General features: G+C 58.6%; 2 protein-coding genes across 7 annotated transcripts in view; one reads left to right on the top strand and one right to left on the bottom strand.

Annotated features, from left to right (window-relative positions):
• The first annotated feature begins 965 nt into the window (after positions 1 to 965).
• On the top strand, positions 966 to 4,549 carry LOC141750907 (apelin receptor B-like). Its single transcript, XM_074606880.1, is given in 5 exon segments — positions 966 to 1,104; positions 3,447 to 3,639; positions 3,641 to 4,054; positions 4,056 to 4,089; positions 4,091 to 4,549. Coding segments are annotated over 5 exon segments (1,239 nt in total).
• Positions 4,550 to 12,890: 8,341 nt separating this feature from the next.
• MORC2 (MORC family CW-type zinc finger 2) overlaps positions 12,891 to 15,317 on the bottom strand; it is a 58,951-nt gene continuing 56,524 nt past the window's right edge. For all 6 annotated transcript variants that reach the window (XM_074606079.1, XM_074606074.1, XM_074606075.1 and 3 more), the window contains 2 exons: positions 14,120 to 14,308; positions 12,891 to 13,210 (listed from right to left, as the gene is read on the bottom strand). In XM_074606079.1, coding sequence (XP_074462180.1) covers positions 13,142 to 13,210; positions 14,120 to 14,308 — 258 coding nt within the window. In that variant the 3' untranslated portion in view covers positions 12,891 to 13,141. The remainder of the gene's footprint in view (positions 13,211 to 14,119; positions 14,309 to 15,317) is intronic.

Below are 15,317 nucleotides of genomic sequence, written 5' to 3'. Positions count from 1 at the left end.
CACTCCCAGCAGAGGTTTTTGCCTGGCTGGGAGGGGAGCGGTTCTTGTCCCACAGCGGGAACTGGGCGAGCTGAACCCTGGACCACAGCCAGTAAGTACCTGGGAGCCAGGCAAGAGGGCCTCTCTGGGCAGCAGGGACCTTTCTGGGTCTTCCTCATCCTCTGTGCTGTCTGCCTTCCCTCAGCCTCAGCTGCCATGCTGCAGGAAGCTGGGGGTCACAGGAGGGGTGCCCCACAGCTTGGGAGTGGGCAGTGGTGTCTGTCCTGGGGCGCTGCGGGTTGTCAGGACACGTTGGTGCCACTGAGGATATCCTGGAGCTGTGCTGCACACGCTCGCAGGAAGGCTCCCGGAGCCCTCGTCGCTGCAGAGTGATGAGGTTGACCCTTGGAGAAGATGGGGAGCTTTGATGGGCGCCGGGAGGTGGTGCTCCAAGGATGCAAAGGGTTTCGCACTGCCCCAGCCCTGCTGCCCAGGGCAGGGTTGTGTTGTTTCCAGGTGCGATTCACTGTCCCCGACACAGCCTGGCTGCAGGTGGTGTCCCCAGGTGGGGCTTGAGGCACCCCATAGAGCCAGGCGTGGGCGGGGGGCTCGTCTGGCCGGGCGGCTGGGGGAGGGGGCTCTCCTGCTGCGGCTGGGAACTGTTTCGCCATTAGCTCTGTTGCAAGTGCCCGGCCCCGCAGAGCTGCTGGGGCTCTTGGCTGAGCGCTCCCTGTCCCCCTGCGCTGGTTGTGGCTGAACTGAAAGTGTCACCTTGACAGGGGGTGGCTTTTTGCTGCTCGAAGAATGACAGGTGATTCCCAAAAGCCACTATCTCTGCTGGGTGACACACACAGAGGGTGGGTGGCATCACCTGCTTGCTCCTGTGGCCGTGTGCCATCCTCTTGGGAGGCCTGAGATGGCATTTGGAGGAACCAGAGCTGTGCCGTGGGTCTGCCTCACACCATGGCTGTGTAAGTCCCCACAAGATGGAGGCTGAGTCTTCTGGAGGACGCGGGCTGTGCCGCTGGCCCCAGCGGGCTCCACCAGCCAGAGCACCCTTGCACCCGTCCCCTAGGTCAGCTCCCAGCTGCTGCCTCCTCACCGGAGGTGCTGCACAGGCGGCAGGTCAGTGGGTTTCGGCGTGAACTGGAAGCTGGAGAAGAGACTCCAAGTTCATCTGATGCAAGAAATCAGCTTGTCCCTGAACCTGTCCCGTGGGCTGGTCCCCCTCCTCACGCCAACACCACCCCTCTGCGATGGTTCCCCAGAATGGCCAGGGACTGGGGCGTGGGATGGGTGGTCTGGTCTTGCTAGTTCAGATGGCGATTGAGGAAGCTTTGTATGTCTACTGCCAGGTTTTACTAGAAAAGAAACTAGAACAACTTCCCCTTTCAGGCAGAATAATAAGGTGAGGACTGGGGGAAGGCTGACATCACTCCAATCTTCAAAAAAGGCAAGAAGGAGGACCCAGGGAACTACAGGCCGGTTAGTCTCACCTCTGTCCCTGGGAAGGTAATGGAGCGACTCATTCTGGATGTCGTCTCCAAACACATAGTGGAACAGGAAGTTATTGGAAGTGGTCAGCATGGATTTACCAAGGGCAAATCATGCCTGACCAATCTGATAGCTTTCTATGATGTTATAACGGGTTGGCTGGATGAGGGGAGAACCGTAGATGTCATCTACCTTGACCTTAGCAAGGCTTTTGACACTGTCTCCCATAACATCCTCATTAGGAAGCTGAGGAAGTATGGGCTAGACGAAGTGACAGTGAGGTGGATCGAGAGCTGGCTGTGTGACAGAACTCAGAGGGTTGTGATCAGCGGCACAGAGTCCAGTTGGAGGCCTGTAACCAGTGGTGTCCCTCAGGGGTCAATACTTGGTCCAATTTTGTTCAATATATTCATTAATGACCTAGATGAGGGGACAGAGTGTATCCTCGGCAAGTTTGCTGATGATACCAAGCTGGGAGGGGTGGCCGACACTCCAGAGGGCCGTGCTGCCATCCAGCGTGACCTGGACAGGCTGGAGAGCTGGGCAGAGAAGAACCTAATGAGGTTCAACAAAAGCAAGTGTAGGGTCCTGCACCTGGGAAGGAAGAATGCCAAACACCAGTATATGTTAGGGGCGGACAGGCTGGGAAGCAGCTCTGAGGAGAAGGACCTGGGGGTCCTGGTAGACAGCAAATTATCCATGAGCCAGCAGTGTGCCCTTGTCGCCAAGAAGGCCAATGGCATCCTGGGCTGCATAGGGAAGACTGTGGCCAGTAGGTCGAGGGAGGTCATTCTCCCCCTCTACTCTGCACTGGTGAGGCCACAACTGGAGTACTGTGTCCAGTTTTGGGCTCCCCAGTTCAAGAGGGACAGGGAACTACTGGAGCGAGTCCAGCGTAGGGCAACCAAGATGATTATGGGACTGGAGCATCTCCCTTATGAGGAAAGGCTGAAAGAGCTGGGACTCTTTAGCCTGGAGAAGAGAAGGTTGAGGGGGGACCTGATTAATGTTTACAAGTATCTAAAGGGTGGGTTTAAGGAGGACAGAGCCAGGCTCTTTTCAATGGTTCCCAGCGACAGGACAAGGGGCAATGGGCACAAGCTAGAACATAGAAAGTTCCGTTCAAATACACGGAAAAACTTCTTTACGGCGAGGGTGACAGAGCACTGGAACAGGCTGCCCAGGGAGGTTGTGGAGTCCCCTTCTCTGGAGATTTTCAAGACCCGCCTGGATGCAGCCCTGAGGGATGTGCTTTAGGCAATCCTGCTCTAGCAGGGGAGTTGGACTAGATGATCTCTAGAGGTCCCTTCCAACTCTGAAGATTCCGTGATTCCGTGATTCCGTGAACGGGACCGCAGCAAATCTCCCCATGCCTATGCTGTGCAGAGGGAGAGATTCCTCTCGCCATCCTGCTCACGTGCTTTCTGGTGGCAGAACCTTCCCAGAGGGGTCTAGGACCAGGCAGGGATATTTTCCACTGCCAGCAGTCCCTGCTACAGTCTTGAAGCTCTTCACTCTATGCACTCGTGGTGTTCCAATACAAGTATGTAGCTTACGCTTTCTCAGCTACTTGTTACTAATCTTTTCCTAGTTACGGGCAACACGATGACCTGGACGTGCTGGAGAAGTGGGCCCATGTGAATCTCATGAAGTTAAAAAAAGCCAAATGCAGGGTCCTGCACCTGGGTCGGGGCATTCGCCGGTATCAATACAGGCTGGGGATGGATGGATGGATTGACAGTTGCCCTGAGGAGACAGGCTTGGGGGTACTGGTGGGTGAAAAATTGGAAATGAGCTGGCAATGTGCACTGGCAGCCCCGAAAGCCAACCGCATCCTGGGCCACATCAGAAGAAGCGTGGGCAGCAGGGCGAGGGGGGGGGATTCTGCCCCTCTGCTCCGCTCTGAGGAGACCCCACCTGGAGTCCAGCCCTGGAGCCCCCAGCACCAGACAGACACGGACCTGTTGGAGCAGGTCCAGCCGCGGGATGCGCAGATGCTGCGAGGCACCCTCGGGCCGGGGGGTGCCGGGCAGCACCCGGCCGAGGGGCGAGGCGGGGGGGGGATGTGTGGCGCCGGGGCGGAGCGAGGGTCCCGGGGCCGCCCCGGGGCGGGGGTGGCGGCGGGGCCGACGGCTCCCTTATAGCGGCGCGGCGGGGCGCGGGGGGCGGCCATGGAGTACGCGGGGGCGGAGTGTTACTGCTGCGGGGAGGAGACGGCGGGCAACGGGCCGGGGGAGGCGTGCGAGTGGCAGGCGGACTGGGAGGCGTCCTTCTCGCTGCTGCCGCTGCTCCACCTGCTGGTCTTCGCCCTGGGGCTGTCGGGCAACGCTCTGGTGCCGCTGACGGTGTGGCGCGGCCCGCGGGGGCGGCGCCGCTCGGCCGACGCCTACATCGGCAACCTGGCGCCGGCCGACCTGGCCTTGGTGGCCACGCTGCCGCTCTGGGCCGCCTCCACGGCGCTGCGCTTCCGCTGGCCCTTCGGGGCGGTGCTCTGCGAGCCCAGCAGCTGCCTGGGGCTGCTCGGCACGTTCGCCTCCGCCTTCTGCCTCGGCGGCCTCAGCGCCCAGCGCTGCCGCGTCGCGGCCGCACAACCGGACGCTGTGCGAGCTGGCGGCGGGGAGGCGCGGGGCGGGCGGCGGCGCTCAGCCTGGGCGGCACGGCGCTGGGCTTCGCCGCCCCGCTGCTGCTCGTGGCCGTCTGCTGCTGCTGCGTGGCCGGCGCCGTCCGCCGGCACCTCCGGCGGCGGCTGCTGCGGCTGCTGGCGGCGCTGGTGGCCGTCCTCGCCGGCTGCTGGCTGCCTTTCCACCTGCTCAAGAGCCTCTTCGCGTTGGCGGCCGCCGGGCTGCTGGGGCTGCCCTGCGCGCTGCTGGGGCTCATCGCCCGCCTGCACCCCTACGCCTCCTGCCCGGCCCACCGCAACAGCTGCCTCAACCCGCTGCTCTGCGCCTTCCTCGACGGCCGCTTCCGCGCCCGCTGCCGCCTGCCGCTGGGGCCGCGCCGCTCGCCCGCCGCCTGCCCCACGCTCAGCGGCCCCCCGCAGCGCTCCGAGCTGCCCCCGGCCACCACCAAGCTCTAGGGCCCGCGCCCCCCCGCAATAAACGCCCTTTCCGCTGCCGGAGCCCGCTGCCTTCTTCCCGCTGCTCCGCTGGGCGCGGGAGGGCGGCCACCGGCGGGGCTGGAGCCCGGCGCCCGCGGCCTCGCACCGCCCCCCTTTTCCCCGCCTTGTCCCCCCTGTGCGGCGCCGGGACTCCCCGCGGGGCTCCGGCCGGGACCGCCGGTTTGCCGGCCCGGGGGCAGCCCCTGCGCCGCCAGCCCCAGGCCCGGTCGTCCGTCGCCGCCGCCGCCTGGGGACGTGCCTCCCCTCCAGCGGCGCTGCCGGCGGCGACGGGGCTCTGGCACGGCCGCTGTCACCTTTACGAGCCCCCGCTCTCACGGTCGCCCGGGCAGCGGTCCCCTCTGCCCAGCTTGCCTTCGGGGCCCAGCCAAGGTGCGTACAGCCATGTCTGGAGGCTGCTCGGCTCCTTCCCGGAGAAAAGCTTCGTGAGGGTTGTCCCAGGCAGCTGGGTGGGGGCACGGGGGTGCTGCATCCTCTGGGCACGGTTTTCCCAGAGGGTCCCAGTGGTCCGCTGGACCCGGCGCGCTGGGAGCTGGGCGCATTTGGCTTGAGCTCAGGTGAGCCAAGTCTTTTCCCCAGGCACAATCTGGTGCTGGAGGGGTCCTCTAGGAAAACCCTTCCCAAATCCAAGGGGTGATGCCCGGGCCCCTGGGTGTCTGCCTGCTGTGCTGACACCGGGCAGGCAGCACAGGGTCTTTGGAGCATTGCGTTGGGTAGAAGAGCTACCCGTCCCACACTGCTGTCGGCGGGAGCCTGTACTACTTTGGGCTGTGGTGGTATTTCTGGAAGACCGCAGATGTGTCACCCCTTCCTGCCCGGCAATGGGCAGCCCTTCCATGGAGTCTAACGACCGCCTCTGAGTGAGCTTCTCAAGCTGCCGATAGTGCCGCTGCGGGAGCTGGGACGGGGCCAGCCAAGCCTTGTGGCGGGGACACCACCCCACCAGAGAGGTTGCACTAGAGCCAGCTGGGTCTGAGCTGAGCAGGTGCCGCGCTTGGCAGTGCTGCACGTGTGGGTGGATGCGCTTTCCTCTTCCTCCTCCCCCAGCTCTGCAAATCCTGCTGGGTTTTTTGCTGTCTTGTCTCGGCATCCACACATACCTCTGCGGGCGCAGCCTGCCCAGCCCGTACCGAACTGAGCCTCGCGCAGTCGCGTAGAGCGACAGGCTGGCTGCCTCAGAGCCACGTGTGCAGGGAGACAGAGTACCACCAGGCAGCACAGATGTAGGTAGGAGGTCCTCAGGCCCACGGGTCGTGAGATGTCTGGACAGGACACCAGGGCAGCGTAACACCGGCTGTAGGCAGTGTCCCCCCCAGGCACCTGGTGAAGAGTCCCTCCCTGCAGCAGTCCCTGCTGCCGCCCCTCCATGCCCATGCCAGCCCAGGGCAGCAGCACCAAACTGGGGCAGGCTCGTCACGCTCCATAGCCTCCTGATGCTCTTCCTTCCCCTTCAGCTCAACCGCGCAGCTCTACCGAACCAACGGCATGACAAAAAATGGCAAATCCTGCCCATCTCTCCTTCTGGGCAGTGCCTGCCCTTGCCCAAACCTTGCTTCCGTAGGGCTGCGGACTTCTTTTTCCCTGTGAAATGTCCCCAAACCAGAACATTTGGAACACCTGCCAGGGCGGCCACAGACATGGCTCCAGGTTGCATGAGGGGAACATGAATCCCAGTAAGGAGGGCCCTTGAGGAAGGGCTGAGGGTGCGGAGGAAATTGCAGGAGGGGCAAGCACCCACCACAGCCCCCTTCCTCTGCAGAAGCGCAGCAGAGAGGAGACGGTAACAATGGGGCTGGCAGGTGGGAGCCATCCTACCACAGGCACCACTTTCCCTGGAGGGAAGGCTGGGAAAAAGGGAACCGTTCACGGCCCCGCTGCCCCGGGAGTGACCTTACATCTGTGCCAGTCACCCGCTCTGTCCCCTGGAAGCCCCACTGTTTGCGTCCCACCCCAGCACAAGATGCGCTTGCTGTACTCCAGCCCCGGCCTCGGGGCACCTGCCCCACACCAGCCCCATGGGCTGCAGGGCCTCATCCTGTGCTCCAGGGACAGAGTGGGCTCCGCTGTCACCCTCACCACCCTCCAGGGCTTCCCCCAGTGAAAGGTTGGAGCGATGCTCAGGGCCAGAGCCCGTGCGGAGGTGACCGGGGCTGGCCCCGCTGCAGCCATCACAGCCCCTGCCCTGCGTGAAGCCACGTGAGACCCATCTGTCCTCCAGGCTGGTGGCCACACAGCCCCTGAGCGTTGGCGGGTCAGGTGTGGGGTGAGCATGGGGACAGGCTGGAGCCATACGAGGAGTAGCCATGCCAGCCAGGGCATATGCCTTCCCTGCTCTGGGGTGCAAGCCCTTGGGCAGAGGAGGAGCAGACAGCTCTGCATCCTTCTAGGGTTTCTGCTCCATGTGCATCTGCTGCTTTGCATTTGGAAGATGCATCCAGAGCATCTGTGCTCCTGCTGCCTGTGGGCGCTGCTGCAAAACCAGCTCTCAAAGCTCAGGCTCTCTGGGCAACGGCTGATTTGGACCTACAGCGCGCTGCAGGATGGGTTTGGGGGGGACTGCGAGGTGGGAGGCTGGTGCTGCCCACGCAACGGGGCAGAGCAGCGCTCCTCTCCAGCTAGCGTGGTGCCTGAAGGCGGGCGAGCAGCTCCGAGGAGTGGAGGGCTACCTGGAGCCGACAGCGCTGAGGCCATGGCCCCATCTGAGCCGAAGGACAGCAAGGCAAGAGCAGGACCCGGGAGGAGCAGTTGGGAGCTGGGCCCCAAGGTACCCAGAGCCCCGGCCCAGCTGCACGAGTAGGAACAGAGCTCCCCCCTGCACCGAGCGTTCGGTCACATCCTCTCCATCCCGCTGCAGCCACCTCCCCCGGCACCCCGGAGGGACATCCCTGTTCCACAGTACTCCAGGAGGGAGCTGGGCTGACGGTGGCGGGGGGAATGTGAGAAACCTCCTGTGGTCGCGCTCAGGTGCTGCAGAGCGGAAGAGGGTTTAAGAAAAAAAACAGCCCACCCTGCCACAGCCGTCCCCTGGCTCAGTGTGTCTGGGCAGCGGCTTGTGCTGGGCAGGCTCAGGAGGGGCAGAGACAAGAGAGGGGAAACAAGGGCACATGGAAGTCTCAGTGGCCTAGAGCCAGCACCTGCCCCCCGGCACCATGGTGCCGCACTCAGCACCACCGCTGCGCCCCAGCAGCTCCTCCCCGGGCTGGGCAGGGGATGCCCAGCTGCCCGCAGGGCCCAGGACAAGGAGCCGCCCGCAGCTGCCAGTACTGACAAGGGCCACACTGCGCGGGCAGCCCCGAGTGCTGCCGCGCCTTGGCCCGGTGCTGTCTGCGGCGCTGAGCGCCGGCCTTCGCTGCTGCGGGGAGCCACAGCTGACCCTTTCAGGGCGAGGGGAGCCGCTTCCAGGCAGCTGCAGCGGGAGCTGGAGGCTGGCAGGAAAGGGAAGACTTTATCCCCTCGTCTCCCGAAGAACTGCGTCGGAGCCAACAAAGGCAGGGTAGGGGTGCCCTGGCAGGGGCCGGGGATGCCTCCCCCGCTGGGGGATGTTTCCCTGGAGACAGGGCAGCACCAGGGGCTGATGCCTCCACACGCGTCCTGTGTTCCCAGGCGCTGGCAGCTCCCGCACACACAAAGAGGCGCTTGATGAGCCGGTGGCAGTGCCCTCGCTTGAGGGGTCCCGCCGTGCAGACCATGCCCGGCAGCCGAGCCGGCAGCCGAGCCGGCAGCTTCACCTCAGCCCGGCCGAATGGGGCCCGGGGGAGGCAGACAGGGAATGGCCCTGGTGCCAGAGCCACACTGGGCGAGGTGGGCACGAGGCCACCAGACCTGCAGCGCCACAGCTGCCCGCGCCCTTCCTTGGCAAGCAAAACCAAAGCCACGCACTCGGACATCAGAGAGGGATGCCGGCAGCAGGAGCCCGCGTGGTGGCACCGGCCCCTGCCTGGCTTCTTGCAGCAGGTTTGAAGCAGCAGCGTGCGGAGCCCACGCCATCACCTGCGCCCACAGCACAGGCGCAGCCGGGCACGGCAACGCTGCCGGCGGCAGTACAGCACCCCCACCACAAGCTGGGGGTGGCCACAGCTTCCCAGAATGAAGGGACAGAGAAAATGAGGGCTGTGGGCTGGGGGCACCATGCAAACACCCTGGGCTGGTACCCACCCTTCCAGGCTGAGCCAAGGCTTCTGTGGGGTTATTTTTGTTTTGGTGTTTTTTTGTTTTGTTTTTTTTTCCTGCCCACGACACTGGGAATCAGGCACGTCCTTTCCCAGAGAGCAAGGGGCTCTGCAGCGCCGTGCTCCTGCCGTACTGACACGACTCACCAGGTCCCTCCCCGCTCAGAGGCTTTGCTCAGTGTCCAAGTAACAGCAGCCTTGGAAGGGCCTCCACAGCCCCAGCCCCTGCCCTCCTCCAGGGCAGCCAGGGCGGTGGCACCCGCGGTGGGGGGCTCCCACCAGGCTGAGGGGACGCTGAATTTCTCCCTGCGGCCCAGGGAGAAGAGGGAGCGTTTGAGGGCTTGGAGCGGCCCAAAGTGCCTGGTTTCTGCACACGCTGAAAGGACGGGGCAGGACACGCAGCCTGGGCTCCTGGGCGTCCCCAGGAACCTGGTCTCTCCTTGCACCAATGTGGTCGGTGCCCAGAGGCGTCCAGGCGTCCCAAAGGTGCTGAAGAGCTTTCTTGGAGCCTTCCCTCCAGCGCAGGCTTAGAGGAGGGTCTCCTCTGCTCCTGCCGTGCAGCTGCAGCTTTGCTGATGAGAAAGGGGACAGCAAGATCATCCAAGAGTTACCCGCCTGGTCTCATCCCACACAGCGGGCACTGGTTGAGTTCCTGCTCGAGGAAGAGCAGCAATACACAACCCTTGAAAGACATGCAGGCCGGACCGTGTCTCTCACACCCGGAGAGGGACTGGTTGCCACCAGCTCAGGTGTTTTTGTTCCGATACCGTCGCTGGTGATAGAGCAGCCTCGAAGAGCACGAAAGGACACGGACACAGCTGGGGAGGAAGGTCCCTCAGGCCTTACTGGTCCCGAGTTAAAAAGAACACCTGGGTCCCTCCTGACTGCAATAACGTCGCTGAGTCCGAAATGCTTTGGGAGCGGCTGGGTTAGAGATCTGCTGGGTTTAGCTGCACAGAAGGAAGCCTTGAGACATTGTACCCTCGAGCAGAGTAGATGGGGAGAGATGCTGGAAGAAGCGAGTTTGGCGAGAACAGGAGTCGCAGACTAAGCCAAAAGACGAACTGAGTGTGCGCGAAGGCCGAGCCCAACCAGCGGACACGGGGAGGAAGACTATGGACGACCAGCAGAGGGCCCTGGAAGACCAGCAACGGACAGGGATGCCCATGCCTCAAGGACGTTTACATATATTCATGAGTTCTAGGGGATAGTATGAACGAATACGTGAACCATTTCTGGGAAACGCAATGAATCCATATATTCCGATTGCTTATAACCTTTGTAGTTGAGCAACTCGGGGCGCACACGAGGCGGAGTGATCCCCTGTGCGCCCAGCGCTGCCATAAAGAACGCCTGCTTTGACACTCCAAAATTGAGTCTTAGAGAGTCCTTAATCGCCAGCTCACGGTATCAGTTCTAGTCTGCAGGAGAAGCCAGGCAAATCCGTAGGAGGTGGAGGATCGCTGACAGAGACCTTGGGTTCCAGGGTAAGGCTGGCATTTCAGCAAGGGAAGAGCAAGGACGGTGACGGTCCTGCTGACAGGACCCCCCAAGGCTGTGCCCTGCAGCAGGCGAGAAGCTGAGGCAAAGCTGGCCTGGGACAATAATCGTCACGAGACACAAAAGTTTATGTTAAAAAAATTATTTTCCTGCCTCAATATTAAATACATAAACTAGCAACCTTACCAACAGAAACGTGTACGCTATGAAGTGTCCGGGTAGACAGCTGTAGGAGGAATTTCCAAAACGGATGACTATAATGATAGGCATAAAGGAGGGACTTAAGGCGCCCTTCTGCAGAGAGGGGACGTTGTACAAAATGCAACTTGGGGACTTCTTAGCATTTCTGCTGTAAGACACAGCTGGAAGCAGAGACGAAGACCGAGGGAACTGCGCACGGATGTGGTACCAACAGTCTGAACGGTGACACGGAGGTCTGACTGCCAAGGCCGCAGCAGGCGAGATTTTCAGCAGGCAGCTGTAACGGCCCCCGGAGCTGCAGCAGGGACACCCTCGCCAGGCGCAAGGGAGGAACGCGCTCACTGGGGAGGTGCGCGAGGCAGAAAAGCGCTGCAACCTCCACCCTTGAAGATTTTAAGCGCTCCAACGGAAAAGGCCCCGAGCGACGTGACGTGGCTTTTGAGCACGCCTTGCTTGGCACAGGTTGGTTACACGACCTCCAGAGGTAATTTCGTTCCTACGTTTTTTAAAGGTGTTACTAAAACCTCGTGTTACACACAGGTCCACTTGACAAGGTTACCAAAAAAAGTCAAACTGAAGCAGAGGACTACCTGGAAGGTTCCAAGAATGAAACACGTGTTTTATTGGCACTTAAAAAAGTTCTTGGCTTGCTTTCCCTAGCAAAATGGAAGTTTAGAGAGGCCACATCAATTGTACTGATGAAAGTAATTCCAGGGACAAAATGTAACTCAAAAAAAAACACTTGGTACAAGATCAAAAAAATGCCATAAAAAACCCCCCAAAGCTACAACTGGGAACGGTAAGCTTCCAGAGAACCGAGGGGAAAAAACTGAGTAACACCTTCGTAAGAGGAGAGCAGCAGGAGGGGATCAGACTGTGTAAGGACGCTCAAGAAACGCGTAAGAGCTACTTGGCCTCTGGGTGTTACAAATCAAAGCCTGGGAGATGCAGCATCTCCGAACTGTATTTTAATGAAATCTGGCTCTTTAGACTTTGTGCTGTCCCTGCGTGGAAAGCACAAAGATTTCTTCTTTCGCCTTAATATAAAACCCCAGCTTCTACAGAAGGATGGTTTTAATCGGAAGCACCGGCGTGCCAGCACAATTGACAAAACCTCCAGTGGGTGTAAGGAACGGAGGAGACTGGTGGAGTTTGCTCCTACGTTTAAGGAACGCAGCCTGTCTCTCCGGGAAGGCGTACGGGGACGGGGGGGATGCTCCTTACCTTCGTTTATACTGGGGTGTCGGGGCCCAGATCCTGAATGAAAGCAGTTGGTCTCGCTGCGTGCTGTTACAAGGACCTGGAATTCAGGTAATAAGCAAAAGTCTCCCCCCTGTCCTGTGGTATGTAGAACTTGGGAGTTCTCCAGGACTACAAACCATTAATGCTTAAGATTTTTTTTCTGTGCAACAGATGTTTAATTTGGAATATTTTTTGCAAAACATCTATTATACTTTTAGCTGTCCAAAGAACCCCAACGGTCCATTTCATTTGATGTTCCTGAAGGCGGGCGCCTCTTGGTCATGCTCTATTTCTTCAACCCGCCGGGCTGTAGAGGATTGCAGTTTTCTGAGCACCCAGTTCACGGACCCCTTGTCCCAGCAGACCTGAGAAGCCGGCTAGCCAGCGGACTCAACCCGAGTCACCTTGGCCACAGGTGGTCTGCCAGGAGCTGTGGTGCAGCCTCCAGCTGGGAGGACGGAAGAAAGGAATTGTCCTTGCTGCTGACCCGGGGCCAGGTGTGACTCAGTGATGCAAGGCTCCAAATTCCAGCACTCTAAAGAAAAAAAAAAAATTACCTGGAAGAGCAAGTTGATCAAAGCAATGCAAACCTGAGGGAGTGACAACAGACCAGAGGGTCACTTTATTTTCAGCTGGTCGAGGAGTTCTTCTGCCATTGCAATTACGTCTCAGAGAAACAGCAGCAAAAGTGTGCAATAAGGTGACTCCTAGAAAAGAATCTGAACTCCAGCTTTCTCCCTCTGATGATCACAACCCCCTGTGAGCAGCCTAGGAGGCCATCCTCTTCCAAAAGGATCCTCAGCCTCTGAATGTTAGCATGGTGACAACTCACCTCGTATTCGGGAACCTCACTGCACGGGCGAATGCCAATCCCGTACACTCAACCCTCACAAACCACCAAGACTTCATCCCCTCCGCTCGCCCTCCCCCGTGTCGCTCAAATTCCTGACTTGCATTTCTCTAGCACAAGTTCAGTGTCTTCCAAGTCTAAGTCCTGACCTCCTCTTCCGTAACTCAAGGCTTATTTTTAAGTTGCTGCCAGGTTCTTACTCGAGGCAACTTGCTAGGCGGGATGTTCTGGTCTTCCAGGTCGAGCGTGTGAACGTACCCTAGATGCAAAGAGGGTACCCACACCTTTACCTCACTAAAAGCACACAGCAACCCTCCCATCACATCAGGCACAGTCCCTATTTCTTTTAAAAATAAATATTTATAAAGGAAGAGATTCAGAGAACTACAATGTTAAAAATTTTCCTGCCAGCAGCACAAATGTCTTTTTCATGTGAAGTCACAAGAACAAGTTGTACACCAAGACAACATAAGTACTGTCTAAAAACCCTCTCTCCTCATCGGCTGCCAGAGTCCTCCGCTGCAGGAACCCACATCTCCCATCGCAGCAACCAGCTCTTCTGCGCTTCCCTCGGACTCGTCCTGGGTCTGCTCAATCTCCTTTCGTGATCAAGTCCTCGATATACGCATCCAGTTCATCATCTGTATTAATATCAATGTCCTGAAACCAAAAGCACAAGGAATACCAGTGAAACGTGAATCTGGAAGAAGAGGGCCAGAAGGGGCGAGGCCGAGCAGCACAGCACGCCCTGCAGCATCCGTCCCGGTCAGCCTTTACGCCCCAACTTCCAGCACTCTCCAGCTGCTGACATCCGCTGGGAACGCGCCACCAGCTTCACTTTTCAGAGCCTAATGGACAACGCCTGGAAACCAGTCGGCACTTGATGCTCGAACAATAGATTTACTGTGCCGATCAGGGTCAAGTCAGGGGTTTTTTATAGCTTTAACACACATCTTCCCGGCAGGGAGCAACTGCCGTCATCTGCTTTCAGCAGTTTTTCCATTGAGTCGTCTTAATTTTATTTGAAGTCGTTTTTTTTATTTAAAGTTCACTTATTTAAAGCTTTTATTTAAATATTTATTTCCTATTTTAATTTAATAGCATAACTGATAAATAGATTTCAACATAATTTTTTTTCTTTGAGGTATTATTTGTTTAAAGCTTTGCATTTGTATGCACGGGGTTCAGAACCTAGCACCACCTTTCTGCCCAAGAACGGGCCAGGAATTCCCCGCAGAACACCGCCTACACCCAGGGAAATTCTCCCGCAGCCCCGCGTGTCACAGCGGAAACCAGAAAACAAACGGGAGCTGTGCACTACAAAAAATCCATCCGTGAAAAGTAACGCTCGCCAGGACCCCCGAGGCCTGGATCCCAAAAGGTGGGCAGTGACACAGCCGTGCGCTCAGCTGCTTCCGATGGTCCGAACCCAAGTTGCACACAACTGGGAAAGAGCTGAAGCCCAGTTAAATGCTGGACTAAAACATCTCAAGTGCCTCTAAAGGCCCGGGCCAGGGGAAGGTTGCCACTCGTGGGGCAGCTCTGCTTTCGTAGCCCTTCCTCACTCACCTCCTGCACTTTCTGCAGAAGGGCCACAATGTTAGTCCTCAGCTTCTGCAGTTTCTCCTCTGTTTCCTTCAGCTTTCTCTCCGCGTTGCGGAGGTTTTCTTCACAGGCTTTGGCCCGGGTGTCGGCACGGGTCTGATATGAATTGCACAGGTTCTGCAGACCTACCTCGTACTGTTTGAAATATTCTTTCTGTAGAAGACAAAATGCAAGAAAACGACACGTTATGAAGAAGCACCGAGCATCAAGAAAGCCCCGGCACTCGCGGCCTGTAGAAGAGTCCAGCCACCAGCACGCCGCGACTGAACACCGCCAGCCCGACAGCGCGCCCCCGCACCCCGGCCTGCAGGCAGTGCTACGCTCGCATTTACATTTCTGATTTGCCTACTGCAGGCGGCACAAAAATCACACGGGTTTTTACATTCCTCAAAGACCAGAACTGCAACAAAAGCTGCCTGAACTCAGATTAAGGATGCAGCATGTTTTAAAAAGCCCCAAACCACAGTTATGCTGTAGAAAGATCTGACAGCCTCTGTACGTCGTGAGTTTCCTTATTATAGATCACCCAGACAGCACAGCTTATTCCTGTGAGGTGGGAACATCTACACCTGCAGAAAACTCCAGACAAGACCAACACGTCCTGCGGAAGCTGCAGGACCGGTAACTCAAGCAGACGCCTGAATTAACGTAGAGAAAAGAGGGAGAGACGGCCTTCACTGCGAGTGAAGGAGCAGGGCACTTTGAGGACTACAAAATCACGGAATCTTCAGAGTTGGAAGGGACCTCTAGAGATCATCTAGTCCCACTCCCCTGCTAGAGCAGGATTGCCTAAAGCACATCCCTCAGGGCTGCATCCAGGCGGGTCTTGAAAATCTCCAGAGAAGGGGACTCCACAACCTCCCTGGGCAGCCTGTTCCAGTGCTCTGTCACCCTCGCCGTAAAGAAGTTTTTCCGTGTATTTGAACGGAACTTTCTATGTTCTAGCTTGTGCCCATTGCCCCTTGTCCTGTCGCTGGGAACCATTGAAAAGAGCCTGGCTCCGTCCTCCTTAAACCCACCCTTTAGATACTTGTAAACATTAATCAGGTCCCCCCTCAACCTTCTCTTCTCCAGGCTAAAGAGTCCCAGCTCTTTCAGCCTTTCCTCATAAGGGAGGTGCTCCAGTCCCATAATCATCTTGGTTGCCCTACGCTGGACTCGC

This window comes from Larus michahellis, chromosome 13, assembly GCF_964199755.1.
Source record: "Larus michahellis chromosome 13, bLarMic1.1, whole genome shotgun sequence".
NCBI classification, from domain to species: domain Eukaryota; kingdom Metazoa; phylum Chordata; class Aves; order Charadriiformes; family Laridae; genus Larus; species Larus michahellis.
Note: the sequence above shows the minus strand (reverse complement) of the source record. Positions and strands in the feature narration are given on the sequence as shown.